The 20443-nt window shown below is 34.8% G+C and overlaps 1 protein-coding gene and 1 long non-coding RNA gene across 5 annotated transcripts in view; one reads left to right on the top strand and one right to left on the bottom strand.

The window, feature by feature from the left end:
* The window catches only part of LOC127729843 (probable C-mannosyltransferase DPY19L1), a 368682-nt gene that overhangs the window by 195953 nt on the left and 152286 nt on the right, over window positions 1–20443 (bottom strand). For all 4 annotated transcript variants that reach the window (XR_007994847.1, XR_007994848.1, XR_007994849.1 and 1 more), the window contains exon 11: window positions 108–164. Coding sequence is in view for 1 of the 4 variants with exons in the window: in XM_052237762.1 (XP_052093722.1) it covers window positions 108–164 (57 nt within the window). In the remaining 3 variants the exon portion in view is untranslated. The remainder of the gene's footprint in view (window positions 1–107; window positions 165–20443) is intronic.
* Window positions 959–3595, top strand: LOC127729853 (uncharacterized). The gene is made up of 2 exons (XR_007994863.1): window positions 959–1126; window positions 3110–3595. It is a non-coding gene; the product is annotated as an uncharacterized LOC127729853 (long non-coding RNA).

Raw genomic sequence — 20443 nt, 5'->3', positions numbered from 1 at the left:
TTTTTTTATTGATATTTTGAGAATTTTTAGAATGTTTGATTTGTAAAAGCACTGTTACATCATTGCATGACTAGGTGGTTTAATGAGTCAATTCAAACCATACTTACTATGATGATAGTTCTGAATCTTATATTTTCTAGCACTGGTTCTAAATAGACAATAATCTGTAACACAAAAATATATTTTACTTATTAATCAATAAAAAATATCATATTTCTAAGCATTTTCTTGTTGAGACCAGAAAATCAGTTGTGTTCTGTTGTACATGTTGTAAGGTTGTGGTATTGTTATATCTAAATAACATTATTTTTAATGATACTTGCAAGAACTTATAGGTCTTTAAGAGCCTGAATATCTCCCCTGGAATTTTTTTGTGTAGATCTTTGATCAATGATTACTTTGCTGTTTAATGTATATTAATGAGTGTTTAAACATTAAAGTTTATCGCAATCTATCATAGTTTCTGCAAACTAGAGGCTCTAAAGAGCCCCTGTCGCTTACCTGCATCTTCAACAATGGCCACTTTTTAGTAAAAAATCATCATTAAATGGGAATTTATATTCATCCTTAAAGTTGACGGGTAACAATGATTATCCTTCCAACATAAATAATGTAAGACTGAAATAACTTTATTGTTGAAGACAGTATTTGACCTTAATAATGTCTTATGTTTCCAAGACAAAACTATCTCACTGATGTATACCTTGCATCTCCTTTGATATCCAGTATTGTGATAAGTGACCAAGTATCTATGTGTTGTTTTTTAATGTGGAATAATTGTATCCTCAGACTAAATAAAGATCCAGTGCTTAATAAACTATTTATTATAAAACTAATATTTACTATATATATATAAAAATATTAATTTTCGCGAACCATTTAGGTCACGGAAATTCCATTTTTTGCCATCAGTAAGGAGAGTTGTACAAATAATGTGAATACACAGAACCCCGATCCAGAGACATATATACACAGAGATTGGCAACTGTAACAGTGGTCAGCGAAATCCAATTAAAAACACGCATCACACGAGACTTTAACGAGATCGCCATTTTGCATCTGATCATGACAAGTTCACCACCGCTTCGATTTTTATTTTACATCAAGCTTTTCAAAACAGCATAATGTAAGTATATATTTCAATTTCGTAAATTATTTACCTTGTTTTATTCAGTTTGTAGTAATTGTTAGTTAAAATATTGTGACGATTAATGTTTTATTGTGGTCAATAATAAGGGGAAAGCTTGGCCGACATGGACGTTATGAATTTTTTTTACACGGACGTATTTTTTATTAAAACCTTTTCATTCGAAAAGGGATAAAACCATTTATGAGATGAATCACTTTTCCCAAGACATACTGGTTTTGTGTAAATATGTTGAATTTTTCATGAAATCACCCACTTTGATGCAATTTACAATTAAAAATGACCATTCAATCTGTCGGCCATTTTCATTCTCTTCAATATAAAGACAGGCCCCTGTCCATGTCTACAGTCAATAAACTTTTCCATCTTTAGAGAATAGTTATTCCCAGCACATGAATTACTTTTTTATGACATACTGGATTTGTGTATAACAGTTGTTTTTTCCATATTTTCACCAGCTTTGATGCAATTTACCATTAAAAATGACCATTCAAGCTGTCGGCCATTTTCATTCTCTTCAATATAAAGACAGGCCCCTGTCCATGTCTACAGTCAATAAACTTTTCCATCTTTAGAGAATAATTATTCCCAGCACATGAATTACTTTCTTATGACATACTGGATTTGTGTATAACAGTTGTTTTTTCCATATTTTCACCAGCTTTGATGCAATTTACAATTAAAAATGACCATTCAAGCTGTCGGCCATTTTCATTCTCTTCAATATAAAGACAGGCCCCTGTCCATGTCTACAGTCAATAAACTTTTCCATCTTTAGAGAATAATTTTTCCTAGCACATGAATTACTTTCTTATGACATACTGGATTTGTGTATAACAGTTGTTTTTTCCATATTTTCACCAGCTTTGATGCAATTTACAATTAAAAATGACCATTCAAGCTGTCGGCCATTTTCATTCTCTTCAATATAAAGACAGGCCCCTGTCCATGTCTACAGTCAATAAACTTTTCCATCTTTAGGGAATAATTATTCCCAGCACATGAATTACTTTCTTATGACATACTGGATTTGTGTATAACAGTTGTTTTTTCCATATTTTCACCAGCTTTGATGCAATTTACCATTAAAAATGACCATTCAAGCTGTCGGCCATTTTCATTCTCTTCAATATAAAGACAGGCCCCTGTCCATGTCTACAGTCAATAAACTTTTCCATCTTTAGAGAATAATTATTCCCAGCACATGAATTACTTTCTTATGACATACTGGATTTGTGTATAACAGTTGTTTTTTCCATATTTTCACCAGCTTTGATGCAATTTACAATTAAAAATGACCATTCAAGCTGTCGGCCATTTTCATTCTCTTCAATATAAAGACAGGCCCCTGTCCATGTCTACAGTCAATAAACTTTTCCATCTTTAGAGAATAATTTTTCCTAGCACATGAATTACTTTCTTATGACATACTGGATTTGTGTATAACAGTTGTTTTTTCCATATTTTCACCAGCTTTGATGCAATTTACAATTAAAAATGACCATTCAAGCTGTCGGCCATTTTCATTCTCTTCAATATAAAGACAGGCCCCTGTCCATGTCTACAGTCAATAAACTTTTCCATCTTTAGGGAATAATTATTCCCAGCACATGAATTACTTTCTTATGACATACTGGATTTGTGTATAACAGTTGTTTTTTCCATATTTTCACCAGCTCTGATGCAATTTACAATTAAAAATGACCATTCAAGCTGTCGGCCATTTTCATTCTCTTCAATATAAAGACAGGCACCTGTCCATGGCTACAGTTTATAAAATTGTCCATCTTTAAAGAACAAATGTACCCATCACCATTGATCACAGGAATTACTTTCCCAAGACATACCGGTTTTGTGTATATAAATTGTTTTTTTCATTATTTCCACCACTTTGATGACATTTACAAGTTTATATACATGTATATTTACATTCAGTATCTGACAGCATTTTTTTTTTAACAGGATCCTGCATGTTATAAAAGAACAAAGATGTTGATCAAATTTACCTAACAGTGCAGCATACAAGGGATGTAATATCATACATGTGCTGAATGTAGGACTCCCTAGCCTTTCTGATTGAAAAAAAGATTCCCTGGCAAACAGGAACAACTATTAGTGATGACTTTTTTCAAATGTTACTGCACAGTCATGTAGTGGACCGATTACATGTACTACTATCAATGTGATACTAAAAAATGGTTTTGTAAGAGAGAAAATGACATGTGCTTATCCTGACTGTGAAAACACCACATTATTGTAGTTCAAATATCATAGTTCATATGCCAAACTTGATGTACATGTGTATGCGATTTTTGTGCAAGTGATGGTGACATCATTGAACTAAGAATAAATACAAGACTCCGCATTCAATCTATTGAATTTGAAACAGAAGTGGCAGTTGTGCAGAGACTATACGGATAAAAATGCAAATAAATATCTTGTGTTCAACTTCATTTGTCTTCTTTACGTTTACAAAGTATACATGTACATAATTTTTACATACATGTATAACAATATGATGATGTAGTATGATTGCCAATGAGACAATGATTTACATGTATGACTATCATTGGAAGGCCACTCTATAATATCTTTGTATATCATGAGAATGGAAATGCTACCTTTGTAGCATAAAGGTAGCATAATGTAAAAAAAGGGAAAATATTCATTTATTCAACAACACTCCTGTGAATATATAACTTGACAGTACTAAAGGCAAAATATTTCGTTTCACAAATTCCTTCCTCTCCTCGGAAAATAACATATTTAATTGTTTACATGAAATGACAAAATGTGTAGAATAAGAAGCAAGAAATGTTCACTCTACTTGTACACTACTAGTCGCTCATATTAGTCATCATCTATGTTTGTTTCAGTCCTTTAGCAATGGTGCTTGTTTATATTTATCTGTTGTGTTGTGTTGTTTCAGTTTTACATGTCCTCATTCTGTGATCACTGTTTCACCTCGCCTATTTTGAAAAATGTTAATGCAAATATTTTCTGCAATAAATTGAAAAGGCACAGCTGCTAGGACTATTCAGAAATGTGAGGTATATGTCAATGAGACAACAACCCAACGACAAAAATATTCTTTGCACATCTATGAATGTTTAAGAATTCTTGTGGAGGTCAAAAGCACATAACGTGTACTTATATATTGGTGACCTGGTACATGTATGTACCTATTGATGCATTCCGTCCTAAACATAAATTGTGTGAAGAGACCAAGCAGTTTATATGCTTATAAAAAAACTGATATTAAAATGAATTCCTGTATAACAGATTCCGGGAATGAGACACTATTTTATTTAAACCAGATGAGATATTAGTGGTAAAGGTTTCAACAGAAGCAGGAGATGTCAAGGGGCAATACAAAAAGTACAAGGTCATGTAACACAGATAAAAAAATGACAAATGAAAAGAAAATAACAGCCCACATAGCACTGCACCAAAACATAAACCCACAAAAGATCAGATAAAACTTGTCTTCAATTTTAAATCTTTCTAATTTCAAACTCGAGTTTCACTACCCGATAGGAAAGAGTAAAGATAAGGATGTTGCAGTACTTCTGTGGTCTATGAAACAGAACATTAAAATTCTACAGTTCAGCAGAGCATTTTACTGTACTTATGATACACGTTGTTTTTAATCAGGGTCTGTGATATTAAGTCTATAAAAAAAACTACAAATAATGACAGATTCATATTCAATATTTCATGACAGCAAAAATAGTGATTTCGACAACACTGTACATAATGTACGTTCATTTAGGAAATTCATGCAAAGGTTCCACAAATAATGTAATTGTAGGTCAATCAAAAATTAATCATTTAAATCCGTTTTCCACGAGACAAAATTCTACTGGCTACATATTTTTTTTATATAAAAAAGTTGCTTTCTGATTTCTTTTTTTGACATGTTAAATGACTATTTTTGTTCCTGATTGAATACTATAGTAGAATGTAGGACAGTAAGTCACAGGACAAAAAGTCACGGACAAAAAGTCATTGACGAAAAGTCACAATTCAGTTTTGAGATTATTTTTCTCTGAACAAGAAAACACTAATTTTAAAAATAATTTTTTGATTTTTTATTGAACTATAATATATGAAGCAACTTTGTAATTAAAATTTATTCAATAAATATCAATGATGATCAAATAATTGTTATGATAACAAAATGTCAAAGTGGTTTGGCACCTAAATGGCTTCATGGTGCCAAGAAATATATTATTTGCATGATTAAAATTTAATAATTTTTCATTTATCAAGGCTTATGAACAATTTCCTGAACTTAAAAATGAATAAATGTAAAAAAAGATATTATTTGAAGATCTTTCTCTTATATATTCAAACAATTGTCAATAAATTATTTGTGACTTTTTGTCCTATCCAATTTGTGACTTTATGTCCTGTGACTTTTTGTACTGTGACTTTCTGTCCGTTTACCCTATTCATAGTATAGCCCAGTATTTCTGTTAAAATAAAGTTCTGGTCATGGTTAAAATAATGTCAGAATTTGTTTAGTTGTAAAAACAATTACCAAGTAATAATCCACTTAGAACTTCACCTCTGGCGCAAGATTAGTGCGCATGCTCGGGCAAGACAGCTGTTTTTTCGACGGCTCCAGAAAATTTTGAAGAATTCAAGATCTACGAACATACAGAGCATATTTACATACAACAGGGTGTATAAATCCAGCATTACACACATATAAAACGATTTTTTTAGAAATATCATCCATAAATAGCGATTTTACAATTTTCTCAAATTTGACAACCGGCGGGAAATACCTCTTTGTTTGACAGTCGAACTTCCGGTTTATATCTATGTAAACAAATACAACAGTGAGTACAAGCGAGATAAATCAAATAGACACATGAGTAGAAAACTAGAAAAATATATAGAAAATCAACCCCAATATCCGCAAGGGTTCAAATATAAGACAGCAATTCTTGTATCAGACAGCAAAGGTTTTACACTCAGAAATGCCTGTCTAGAAAAAGAATTTCCTCTCGAATCCTGGTGCAAATCTGGGGCAACAACCAAAATTCTAGTAGATCTGATTAAGACTAGAATCGAGAAGGCAATTAAAAGACACAACCAAATAATCATTTACCTCTGGTCCGGTACATGCGATCTCACCACCAAAGAAGGAAGATACATCAAATTAAAATATCACAACAATAAAGCAATCCACAACATAGAAGAACAATATATAAGAGCCATCAATATTGTTAATAAACATCAGAACGCTGAAATTAAATTGATTGATTGTCCAATACTATCAATATCAAAGTGGAACAAAAACAAAGGCCACAATAACCCAGGGACATACAAAATTGAAGATTTTTTACTGACTAAACAAATACAAGATCTAAATAGTAAAATCATTGAAATTAACAACAAACTCAACAAAACAACAGTGAAAGTCAGCAAATACTACTTTAGAGGACGCAAACGAAGGAGTGGACAAATACACAAGTCTGTTAACCTATCAATTAACAGTAAGGACGGTGTACACCCTGGACGATTACTAAGTCTAGCCATCACTAAACAAATAATACTGGACACTTACACTGAATGCTTCCACATAGACCAGGAATCTGACTTCATACAGATCAGAGTCGAACAAGAGGAACTGAACTCATTATTCTAACCATCACCTTCTGCCAGTTATTAAGAAAACATAGGTACCAGTGATCCAAGAAACTATAGACGAGTAGTAAAATTCTAGGTTAGTTTATCTTATCAGGTTTTACTACTTACCGTTTATACAGAATCAAAACACTTACGTCACACTCAACCTACGTTTTCTGTTCCAGCTGAGGACAATTGGAGCTGTTTGGTTAGAATACATTGAATACACAGATTGAAGGATCATCACATCTAGTAAGTACTTAACAGCATTATTAAGATACATACACAGCAATAGAAATGTTCGCTTACACAATCTTCATGCTAACACTTACTCTTTGGACAAGACAAACATTAATTTTACATCACATAATACTTACCCCACAGTCAAAATACCATTCAACTCATCAGGACTGTATCTACAACAACAGAACTATTGAAGGGGTGAACATATATTTAACTGAGCAACTTAGTAACCAGGTAACTCCAGCTGTCCAAACCTATTACTGGATAAAGAACAGTAAAAAACATATACAAATGTGTCAACCAAAATTTGCATATGCCAGGGACAGGAGCACACAACATATGATCTTACTCCTACTTAGTGGTATAGAACCTAACCCAGGCCCAAGACAGCCAAGATTTCCGTGCACAATTTGCCAAAAAGCATGCAAATTGGAATCTATAGCCTGCGATGACTGCGACAAATGGACACACAGAAACTGTATTGGAATGTCTACAACAGAATTCAGCAATTTAGGAAAAAGTGAAGACACTTGGACATGCCCATCTTGTTCAAAACCAAACAACTCTTCAACCAAAGTATATTTTATACCAAATGGAGATAGCAGCAAACATTCAACGCTAAACATATCAACCAATCCATTAATGGCAGACAGTATATCCGAAGCATCCATCCCATCAACATCAAGATCCAGCATAAATTCCCCATCATTTAACTGCTCAACTTTCAGTACAGATATACCGATCATGACATCATCACCTAAACCAATAAAAACCAAGACAGTACCAAAGAAACAGTTAAGAATTCTAAACATCAATTTCCAAAGCCTAAGGAAAAAAGGTAAACTCCTTGAAACATTAATAGAATCAACTGAACCAGATATAATCATAGGCACAGAAACATGGTTAGACTCAAACATCAAGTCAAGCGAGATAATCCCTGATTATCTTAACTATGATATGGAACGCAGAGATCGACCAAAAGACCCCCATGGGGGAGTAATGTTAGCTGCTAAAAAACCATTACAGCTAGGAAACATCACAAAAAGCAAAGACATAGAATTAATTACTGGTACAATAAATCTAGAAGGGAAAAAGAAAATGCTTGTAGGTGCTTTCTACCGACCACCGGATAAAACTGACGACACATATCTGAGCCAAACAAAGAATGAAATAAATACCATCAGAACGAAACACCAGAAAGACATATTCTTAATTGGAGGCGACTTCAACTTACCAGACATTAATTGGTCAGAACAATCCATACTAAACAGACAATATCCAATCAGGACCAACCAAACTTTCTTGGAGATTGTAGCTGATAACGGATTGGAGCAAATTGTAGACTTCACCACACGTAAAGACAACACCTTGGACCTTATACTAACCTCTCATCCAGCTTTTAAACTACGATGCAAACCATTACCATCAATAGGAAATAGTGACCATGATATCGTCTTACTAGATTTGGCATGCAAACCATTTAAACCAAAGCCAGTGAGAAGAAAAATTTACTTATGGAAGAAAGCAGAAATACACAAAATAAAAGAAGACTTGGCCAATTTTAACTCATCTTTCATTAACACTGTAGACAGAAATGTTGAAACCATGTGGCAAGCATTCAAAAAAGCAATCCAAAACACCATAGATAAGAGAGTACCAACAAAAATGAGCCAAGGAAAACACACACATCCATGGATAAACACCACCATTAGAAGGAAGATAAATAAAAAAAATAAAGCCCACAAGAAGGCCAGGAAAACGAAAAAGAAAAGAGACATGGATAGATATAAGAGACTCAAACAGGAAACACAATGGGAAGTCAGGCAAGCCAACAAAAAATATATGGAAGAAGTAAGCACCAATTATAAAGACAACTCGAAGAAATTCTGGTCATATATAAAGAGCAAAGGTCAAGAATGGACAGGTGTAGCACCATTAAAGAACAAATTGGGATTTCTTCAAAGCGACAATAAAAGCAAAGCTGAGATACTCAATGATCAATTCCAGTCAGTATTCACAAAGGAAAACCTAAATAACTTTCCTAACAAAGGAAAGAGCCCATATTCCACCATGGATGATATCAAAATCAGCACTAAGGGCGTACACAAACTACTCAAAAACCTTAAACCACACAAAGCTACTGGTCCAGACTCAATTCCATCCTTCATCCTGAAAACAGCGGCAGACCAACTCGCTCCTTTTCTAACAGATCTGTACCAAACATCCCTTAACACCGGAGAAGTCCCACAAGATTGGAGAGATGCTAACGTGGTACCCCTATTCAAGAAAGATGAAAGACATTTAGCTTCCAACTATAGACCTGTATCATTAACCTCCATTACATGTAAGGTCTTGGAACACATAGTCCACAGCAGCATTATGGACCATTTTGACAAACACAACATACTTACCAACGCACAGCATGGGTTCCGCAAAAAACGATCATGCGAATCACAACTTATAATAACAATCAACGACATTGCAAAAAAACTGGAAAAAGGATCCCAAGTTGACATCATCCTTCTTGACTTTGCAAAGGCATTCGACAAAGTACCACACCACCGCCTTTTACACAAACTAGAATTTTATGGAGTAAACCCTAAAGCTACAAAATGGATTCAATCATTCCTTCAAAACAGAATGCAAAGCGTAATATTAGAAGGAGCTGTCTCCTCTCAAGTCCCGGTACTATCAGGCGTCCCCCAAGGCACAGTTCTTGGACCTCTATTGTTTCTAACCTACATAAATGACATGCCAGAAACATCAACGTCATCTGAAACAAAACTTTTTGCAGACGATAGCCTACTTTTTAGAACAATAAACAACCAGGCAGACAGCGACCTTTTGCAAAAAGACTTAACATCATTGGAAGAATGGGAGAATAAATGGCAAATGAGTTTTAACGCCAAAAAATGCATAGTTATCAGAATAACGCAGAAGAACAAAGAAGTGAGAGATACATCATATAAACTCCACGGACACACACTAGACAATGTTGATGCAAGCAAATACTTAGGCGTAACTATCAGCAACAACCTATCCTGGGATAGACACATTGATAATATTGTAGGCAAAGGAAATAAAACATTGGGATTTATCCGAAGAAATCTGAAAGACTGCACAAAACCAGTAAAAGCAGCAGCATATACAGCCATGGTAAGACCTTCAGTGGAATATGCCTGCACAGTTTGGGATCCATCGAGCCAAAAAAAGATCAAATCATTAGAACAAGTTCAAAAAAGAGCAGCAAGATTTGTTCATAATAACTACTCAGACCGAACACCTGGCTGTGTAACACACATGGTTAAACAATTACAGTGGGAAAGCCTAGAAGAACGTAGGAAAACCAACAGACTATGTATGCTATTTAAAATCCAGCGTGGGCTAATCGATATAGATAGACAACAATATCTAATACCCAACGACAGCCGGACCAGAGGTATAGGCCGCTTCTACCAAGAGAGAACAAAAACCGACACCTATGGACAGTCATTCTTCCCAAAGACCATCAGGGATTGGAATCAACTTCCAGCTAAAACAACATCGACTGACTCAATAGAGGGATTCAGAGCTGCTCTGAAAGCAGGATCTGGAAGGAAGTAAACAGAATAGCGTGTACATAATTTTAATTGTAAATTGGCGAACGTTTTAAATGTAAATAACCTTGAGAAGACTTGTTGCCTTGCCCGGCACTGCGCTAAGTTTTCGCGGGACCATACACATTCAAAATGAATTCGGTTCCTTACTTGGAAGAAGAAGAAGAAGAATTCAGGTGATCGGAGGGCAATAAATTGCGTAATCGCACACCTGTGAATCCACAGTCACAACTCTAAGGAAATAATGACCGGAAAATCGGACACACATAATTTTACTGTGTAATTTAGAAGCAAACTTTAGCAAAGAAATGTTTTTTGTAATATCATGATCATTACCAGATTTTACTTTTTAAATTAAAAGAAATGCCGAAAAAAAGAAAAAAATATTTTCTCAATCAAATACATTAAAAAAAAATACAACTATTCAAGTAGTTTTTTAGAAAAAGAATTTATTTGATCTGAAATAAGTTTTCCTACTACTTTTCTTGATTAGCTATCGAGGTTATTCATCCCTGACTTGTCTACATGTTGTAGAATAATTATCGACGAGAATCTCATTCCGGGCCGCGTTTTTTAACGGGATTTCACGGAGTTGCCAATCTCTGTGTATATATGTCTCTGCCCGATCCAATTCATCTTTTGCTAAAAATATTTATCATTTTCTGTTTTATATCTCCTAACATCATTCCATTTTTCTCTAATTTCGATTAAAATATGCCAAAACCTGCAGTAAAAATAGATGTATGCCCCAAATAAACATTCCCCGATTGGTTGAACTACTTTGGCGTCAATGTAAGCCTCGATGTAAAGCAACGCAAGCCTCGATGTAAAGCACACGCTTCCCAAGAGTAAGGAGAGTTGTACAAATAATGTGAATTCACAGACCCCCGATCCAATTTATCTTTTGCTAAAAGTGTTCATTATTTTCTGTTTTGTATTTACCAACAACATTCCATTTTTCTATAATCCCGATTTAAACATGTCAAAACCTGCAGTAAAAATAGATGTATGCCCTAGGTAAACATTCCCCGATTGGTTGAAAAGCTGTAGCCTCGATGTAAAGCAACGCAAGCACACGCAAAAATTTCCGTTGATATGTTGAACTTTGACCCCGGGCCTATTCACAAGGAGACTTTCTTGCGCTCAAATGTAATTCTAAGTGAAGTATACTGGGAAAGTAAAATTGTATTCTTTTACAGAAATATTTACACATTTTATCATTAATGTATTGTCATGCTTCTGCATATTTACGCTGAGCTTTAGTAAAATATAATTATATACAAATTTTGTTACGTCAAGCATTAAGAGTAAGAATATATTTCGCGCCAACACAAGAAAATGATCTGTGTCACCAAATAAGTTTATCAGCATCTTTCTGAAATTTTCCAACAGAAAATAGCGTTAATTATAGAGAAATTTTGGTGAGTATTACTTATTAATGTTAAGGTTCTCCAGAGGTGGTTCTCTACACCTTCTTGGTGGTCAATTTAATCCCATTTATCAATTATCCCCGATGGCGATGACACCCAGTCAATTTGTGTCATGAGTGAAAATCTTATCTAAATATCTATTTGATGAAATAACTTCTTCTGCTTCTGCTTCTGCCAGATAATGGCCACAATCAACAAACTGATTATACTGCCATGGTTTGGTGCGCATATAAGACCACCCCCTCCCCCCAAAATTTTAAAATTTAATTCAGCTTTGTCATTTCCTCTTTGATGGTTTCCCAGTTTGCCTTTCTGTATAAGGGGATGTTCCGAGGTTTTTGTTTCCTAGATAAGGGCTTGGTGTCTATTTCGCTGAAGACGATGTCGTGGTCTGAAACCCCAGGTATCACTTTGGTGCGTGTTGGATTGTTTGTAATCACTAGGTCCAGCGTGTTAGGGCCTCTTGTTGGTTCCTCCACTAGTTGAACAAGTCCATTGTCGTCAAGAATGTCGCCAAATTTGTAGTGGTTTTTCTGACATGTTGATTCTGGTTTCAGGGTTCTTGTTATCCAGTTCCAGCCTGGGAGATTGAAGTCGCCACCAACTACTATGAAGGCATTTTTTGTAGCATTTACTCTTTCAAGACTTCGCCCAAGTTCTTCAATGCTTTCTTCATTTGATGTTTTGGGGTTATAGTAGGATGCAAGATACAGGTCTTTACTACCAGCTAAGCTGATTTTAGCCCAAACAATCTCGCAATTTGTTTGTAACTCGGGTACAGGTGTGCTTAGATGGTCATGATTTATTGCTATTAGCACCCCGCCTCCTTTCATGTTGCGGTCATTTCTGTAGATGTTGTAATTTGGTGGAAAAATCTGGTTATCTTTTACAGAAGAATCTATCCAGGTTTCTGTTCCTAGGACAATATCTGGTTTAGTGCTTTCAACCAAGTTCTTAACTAATCCTTGCTTTGATTTGATGGACTGAAAATTTACTGTAAGCATCTTGATTGGTACGCTTTTTGGTCTTTTATCCTGCTTCTTTCTGTCTGGTGTTGATGCGTGGATAGGTTTGATACAGTCAGATGGGAGTGGACTCTGGAGAGATGTATCAGATAGAATACTAAATGAATTTGAGGTGGATAATACTATGTCAAAGCACACTGAACTGTAATTAGGACAGTCACAGATAAGGCAGTCCCAAGCTATTGCACTGTCCTCTACTAAGATGTTGTATGTTCGAGAGCTGACTGACTGGCAGGTGGTATGGTACCACTGGTTACAGGTATCACACATGATACCTTTGTCTTCCCATGTAACAGGTTCGTCACAAGTTCCGCATAGAAATACTGTTGTGTCTGGGCCTGGATTTAGGTTTATGTCATTTGCTATGGTTATAAGTAGCATAGATAGATATGCAAGATGATATGATTGATTACCATTTATTCCTTGTGAAGATCCATTTTTATTTTTAAGATTTATATGTAATCTAAAGTTTGCCAGGATAATCTGATGGTCTGATATACTATTTCTGTTTATAATGGTAAATTGAGGATATTCATGATGGTCTACAGTATTGGTGATTTTAAGGAGTTGTCCAGATGACATCAGAGACAAGAATATGATGAGGCATAACATGATGAGCTGTAGCTGTAGAAGAGTGTGGTGATAAGATGAACTCACCTACGCACACACCTTCTCCGCACTGCTTGTTCGCTGTCAGTTCGTATTTGCCGCCATCTTTGTCTTTGTTTACATTGGTGACTCCGGTAGAATTTAATTATCTGCTCTAGTTAGGCTATGATTTCAATCAATTTGTGGATAAATGACTACAAATACAATATTATGGAACGATCTTACCCTCCTGAGGAAGAATTAAGGGCAGTGTAAGTGAAAATAGGAAATTTTTTAGCACAGATCATAAGGATACGACTTGATTCTTCGCACATGCGCACCAGGCTCTTCTTCTTCTTCATTAACTGTACATGCAATAATTTTGTAGGTTTTGATAACCGTGCACATTCCCATTGCATGTCCGCAAGAGAAATGTGTTATGCATTTGTGAATTGTGCAAGTACAGTATAAATATTGTGTAATACTAATAGGAATAATGGCGGAGGATAAAAATTTGTGACGGTCAGTGCGTGATCACGTGACATTATTATTTGTAAACAAACGGGCTCCCCATGTAACACGTGTCGGAACTATCCATACAAGGTGCAATCAATCTTATATTTCACTATTTGATGATATTTCTGTGTCTGTTTGTAGGTTTTGAAGATCAGATGTCATAGTGTAGTTTCATAGACAAAAAAGTACCATGATTGTTCCTGTTCAGTAGTTGTGATTTTTTTTATAGAATTAGAAGGTAAGTCTACATTAGTCATTATTTAAATTAAGTCTGAAAAAAATGACTCAACGCTCTGTGTAATTTTTCCCCAATTTTTGAAACATGCATAATTTAAAGAGCATTTGCTTCCCTTGAACCCTCCCCCCTACAAATTGCCTAAAACTCATACTCGTAGGCCGAGATTACTCTGATGTCCAACATCTGTTTTTGCGATTCCTGCATTTTAACTCTTTTATTTTCAAATTGAACACACTCGGCCATTCAGCTTATTTGCATCATAAATGAACGAGGTGTTAGATTATGTTTTCCTATTGAATAAGGGTCATTTTCATAAATCAGCTCTCATAATGCATTGAAAATTACTTTTTCTGTTGGTCATGTCCAGGGAAAAAACTTAACGGTCGCCCATGGCGACCAGAAATTGACCTGGGCGATCTTTTTATTCAGTTGTGGTAGCCCAGGTGGCGAATTCAAAACAAAGAACCCGACAGACGGAAATCCGCTGTTTACCGTGGCTCCAAGTGCCGGCTACTTCTCTGACAAAAATATAAATTCAAAAAGAAAAAAAATCTTTTTAAAATGTATACAGGCAAGTGTCGAGAGTTGTATTGTCGCAAAGTCGCGGTTGCGATAAACAAGGATGTAAAATCAGAGTTTACCTTTGACTAAATATAGTTCACGTTAATTCAGGTCACTGATTGGTCGTCTATTTAAAGTCCGGAAAGTATTGTATGTTTGCAAGGATAACGAGAGAGACGTTCCGATGGTCATTTACAATAGGAAGCGATCAAATACCCTGTTCGGTTTTGGCTTCAAGAAAGCGAAGAAATTCAGAGAAGATGACAATAGCATGTTATGAAATAATATCAGTCAAATAAAAGAACGTATAATATATAATGTTGTTAAGAATCTGGAAAACAGTACCTTTTGTAGTTCCCTTTTCAAAGCCCACGTGGTGTCCAGAGAATGAAGGTCAAAAACGAAAGAAGAATATTGTCGACCACAAATAAATAACATTAGTTCAAAATGATTTTAGTTTCCTACTTACTGAACAGTTTACAAAAAAGAGAAAATCAGAGGCGATATCAATTTTATGACAATGCTTTTGAAATACGTGTACAAGTCTTTTGAGAAAAAATGGGGGTCATTTGTTTACAAATGTACGTAGTTACGCAAAATAAATCGATCAAGATATTTAATAAATTAGATTATTAAAGAAATAAAATTAAATATTTCATCGATCATCTACATGTATTTAAGGACAGAGAATTCTTTAGTTGTCTTAAAAAGATATTAAAAAAAAAACTGGTACACAGGGTATGAAGATTCCCATTTTGTTTTTTATTAAATTTGATTGAAGTCAACAACAAAAATAAGACAAAATTTACATTTTCCCAAGCATCTAAATCACCTCCAGGTATGCTCAGAATGCAGGGTTTTGAGTCTAAAATTTCAAAATTTTCTTGGGGGGGGGGGGGCATGCCCCCAAACCCCCCTAGCAAGTTCAGCCTGCAAGCGGGCTTCACCAGTGATATTCATAGTGAAATAAATTGGGCTACTAACTTTTTGTCTGGGCTAACTGATTTTCAAGTCTAGTAACCCAGCTGGCTACTGGCCTTACAAAGTTAAGTTTCACCCCTGATGTCACAATCTTTTTAAGTTAAAGTATAAATACCAGTATTGATGTGTCAATGTGAAAACTGTCCAAATGTGAGAAAATAGCGGGTGGCAGGTCAATTAAACTTATTTAAATGAAGAGAAAAATGAACTAATTGAGGCTTGATTTATATAGATTGTTTTCCTATTGAATAAGGGTCAATTGCATAAATCAGTTCCCATAATGTTGGTCATGTGACATTCTTATAAAGTGAAAGTTAAAATGAGGGTGGTAATGGGGGTACCTTCATGACGAATAAAGGTAAAAAATCTTGCCAAATGACGTTAACGGTAATTTTTGGTGCATGACGATAAAATGAAGACTTTCTTCAAGACGATAAAAAAACTGACAGATTTTGACGAATCACGTTAATTTTTTGCCAAAAATAACGGTAACGATTATTATTTGAGACCTCTGATGTATCATGATAAGGATATGTTGACGAATCACGGTAAAATGTTAACATATTTGACGCTAACGGTAGCTGAAAATGACCGTTAGACGCCTGACGGTAAAGGGCATTCATACCCTCTCAAATGTCAGTATTGATGGCAGAGGCGGATTTAGGGGGGGGGGGGGGGGGGGGGGGCAGGGGGCCAGGCCCCCCTTTTGTGGGATAAATTTGGTTGATTATATAGGGAATCACTGGATGGGTCAATGTGAAAACTGTCCAAATATGAGAAGATAACGGGTGGCAGGTTGATCAAACTTACTGAAACATGTTAAATGAAGAGAAAAATGAATAAATTGAGGCTTGATTTATATGGATCCAGTCGACTCCAGAAGCAACGAAGTAGCACATCCACTTTGGACGGGCAAATATCATCTATCTGATATGGGACCAGCTGAAGTCCCACTGCCCTAGCTGGTGTCGCAAAACAGTCGTTGGAGGTTAGAGTAATCTCCGACTACAAAACTCAATTCCAATGGCAAAAATGCCCTAATCTTAAATTAAAAGCATTGGAAAAGTAAACTGTAAATTATAATTTTGACAATGACCACAATTTGTTTTAGTTCAATGTACATGTAATAATATGAGGGATAATACATGAACTTAATACTGCTTCAAGGTTATACAGGTTTGTCAATGTAAAAATAAAATAATTTGTCTGCTAACTTGGGGAGCTACCATTTGATTTTTAGGGGGGGGGGGGGGTCTAGGATGAAATTTGAAAAAAAGGCAGGATGAGACTATGAAAAAAAAGGCAGGATGACAATTTATGTAAAAACAAGTCTGGATAAACTAATAGAAAAAAAGGCAGGACAAAAAAGAGTGAAAAATAAAAAGGCAGGACAGATTACATCATGAACTAAAAAAAAAATGGGAAACAAATTTTTTCATCCTAGCCCCTCCCCCCCTTTTTCCCCCATAAAAATGGAAAGGAAGCTCCCTTATAGTGTTTCCTTCAGAGGGTGTTGCCCTGGAATGGTACCCTGCAGTTTTCATACGCCTGTTCATGAGAAATATTATGGTATGCCTTTGTCCGTCTGTCTGCCCTGATCTGTCTGTTTCTAGCATGTTGTTCACTAACTCACCAATTTGCATGAAACTCTGGTGAATTGATTATATCTACTGACGTGACCTCCCTTTTAGATTTTTAGGAATTTTATAATATACATTTTCAAAATGTGAGGTTTTATTCATTAAAAAAGGGGGATTTTCATGTTAACGCCCATTAACTCTAAAAATGCTTTGTTCACAAACTCTTCAACGCTTTCACCAATTTGCATGAATCTGTTGTGAATTGATTATTTTATAAATTTTAGGTTTCCCGTTTCAGAGTTATATGGGATTATACTCATGTATTGATGTGAGCTCCCTTTAGATTGTTTTGGAATTTTAGAATTTACATTATCCAGTTACAATGTAAGGGGTTTTATTCATTCACAAAGGGGGATTTCCATGTTTTACTTTTTGGACATTAACTCGAAAATGCTTTAAGCAGTTGTCATTTGTCATGAAACTTTGGTTAATTGTTTATATATATCTATTGATGCAAGCTCCCTTTCAATTTAATAAATTGTGGAATTTAATTCATAAAAAAGGATGGCTTTCCCAGTTTGCAGATCAAATTCAAAAGTTTGTACATGCACTTCTCTGGCGGCATGTTTCAGTAAATGTGTAAATTATAACTGACATAACTAACTTTGACAATTACCACATATTTTTAAGTCCAATGTACATGAAATATACAAGGTAATGCATGTAGACTCGATACTGCTGCAAGGTTATACAGGGTTGTCAATGAAAAAAAAAAAATTGTTTGCCAACTTTGTGTTTCCTTCAGAAGGTTTTGGTGTGGTATGACACCCTGTCATTTTTATACGCCCGTTTACGGGATGTACTATGGTATACCGTTGTCCGTCGTCAACATGTCCGACATTAACTCAAAACTGCTTTTAACTAATTTGCATAAAACTTGGGTGAATTGTTTATATCTATTGACATGAGCTCCCTTTCGTTTTTTATAAATTTTAGATTTTACGTTTCTGAGTTGTGGGGTTTTATTCATTAAAAAAAGGAGGATTTTCCAGTTTTCGGACAATAAAAGCTTTCACCAACTTGCAAGAAATTGTGGTGAATTGTTTATATCTATTGACATGAGTTCCCTTTTGATTTTTATATATTTTAGATTTTACATTTCTGAGTTACAGGGTTTTATTCATGAAAAAAGGGGGGATTTTCCAGTTATGGACAAAAATCAAAAATGCTTTCAGCAGTTTGTATGAAATTTTGGTGAATTGTTTATACCTATATTGATGTAAGCTCTGTTTAGAATTTTATAAATTTTAAATTTTACATTTCTGAGTGATGGGGTTTTATTCATTAAAAAGGGGTGATTTTCCAGTTTTCGGACAATAGCTCAAAAATGCTGTCAGCAATTCTCATGAAACTTAAGTGAATTGTTTACAACTATTGATGCAAGCTCCCTTTACATTTTCACGAATTTCTAATATGACTGGGAATTAATTGAACTTTATTTGTTTATAGTCTGACGACAGATCTACTAAAAATTGCGCAACAGCACAGTGTATTGCACAACAGCAAGAAATCTTTAATTTCATCACGTTCTAATGAAGTAACAAGCTTATTTTGCCGAAAGTTAGAATGATTTGATCTACGCTTGAGTAACAAGTACCAGAAGTGATAAAAAAGTTGTCTTTATGAAAATAACATGCAACCAACTTTAAAATCAATGCTTTAACCTCCTAAAGAAAATAAATCGCTTATGTCTTTGAATTTCTTTACTTTCAAATGAAAAATTTCTGTTTCATCGACTTGGTAAATGTTGAATATTGCCGATGACGAAAGCGACTGAATTTGAGTATCGTAAACAACGGGGCGACTACATTTCGCTTTTGAAGGTCGGTCAAAGCGAAGTGGTGACCGGGAAAGCGACTTTTAGCATGGTAACGTGAGCCCTGCACAATGCTTATTACTTTAAAACACAGTCCTGTAATATTTTTTATTCTACTTTGAATATTGCCTGCTTATTTCAGCAACTATTCTTACAAAACAATCCTATATTTATCCTAGGTGTTGCACTCAGTATTGTTGATTATATTTATATGTATATGTAGTAAAGTGAATGCAACTCCCTTTTTGGGTAAAGATTGCATGCAATGCAATTAAAACCCTATGGTACTGACTTGATATCTAAATCTTTTAAGGTTTATCACTACTTTTGAGATACACATAATATAGTGCATTGATCATAACATTCTAAACATCCTATCCATGAGCATTTCCAGTAATTTATCAATGAACTATAAGTTACAAAATGATGTTACACTTGTCAAGAAAATTACATAACTTGTGCAAGGTGCAGTAATCTAACATCTGTTCTAAAAATATCAATTATGTCATTGTTAAAGGGGCATTAGCTGTCAAGTTGATGTTCACCGCATTGACTCAAATTCATATATTTGACTTATAACATACTAAAACACATATCCAAACTATAAAAAGTCTAAGATAAACAATTTTTGATTTATAGACTCGATAGTATGTATCAGCTTTTCGTGTGTATTTTAGTCTACATGCCATCTAATTAACCATTGAGGTGACCTACGAAGACTGCTGACGGTCATATAACCCGATATAAACATAAACATAAATATAAATAGATTGCAAACTAGTGCAATTGGATTTTTCTAGGTCAGTTTGATTTCATATTATAGGTTAAAAAATATGTTAATAATCGTTTTTACCTGTATAAGAAAAAGTTTTTCTAGATCGAATCAGTCAGCCAAAAGGTTTACCCTTGTTTCGCTTCCAATGTTTACATTCTTTTCCATTTAATAACTGAACACGCCCTAGCTCATGCGTAACCCATCTCTAGCTATAGGGATCAATTAAAGTTCACATGAATACGGAATC

The sequence above is a fragment of the Mytilus californianus genome, unplaced genomic scaffold (genome assembly GCF_021869535.1).
Source record: "Mytilus californianus isolate M0D057914Y unplaced genomic scaffold, xbMytCali1.0.p SCAF_2, whole genome shotgun sequence".
NCBI classification, from domain to species: domain Eukaryota; kingdom Metazoa; phylum Mollusca; class Bivalvia; order Mytilida; family Mytilidae; genus Mytilus; species Mytilus californianus.
Note: the sequence above shows the minus strand (reverse complement) of the source record. Positions and strands in the feature narration are given on the sequence as shown.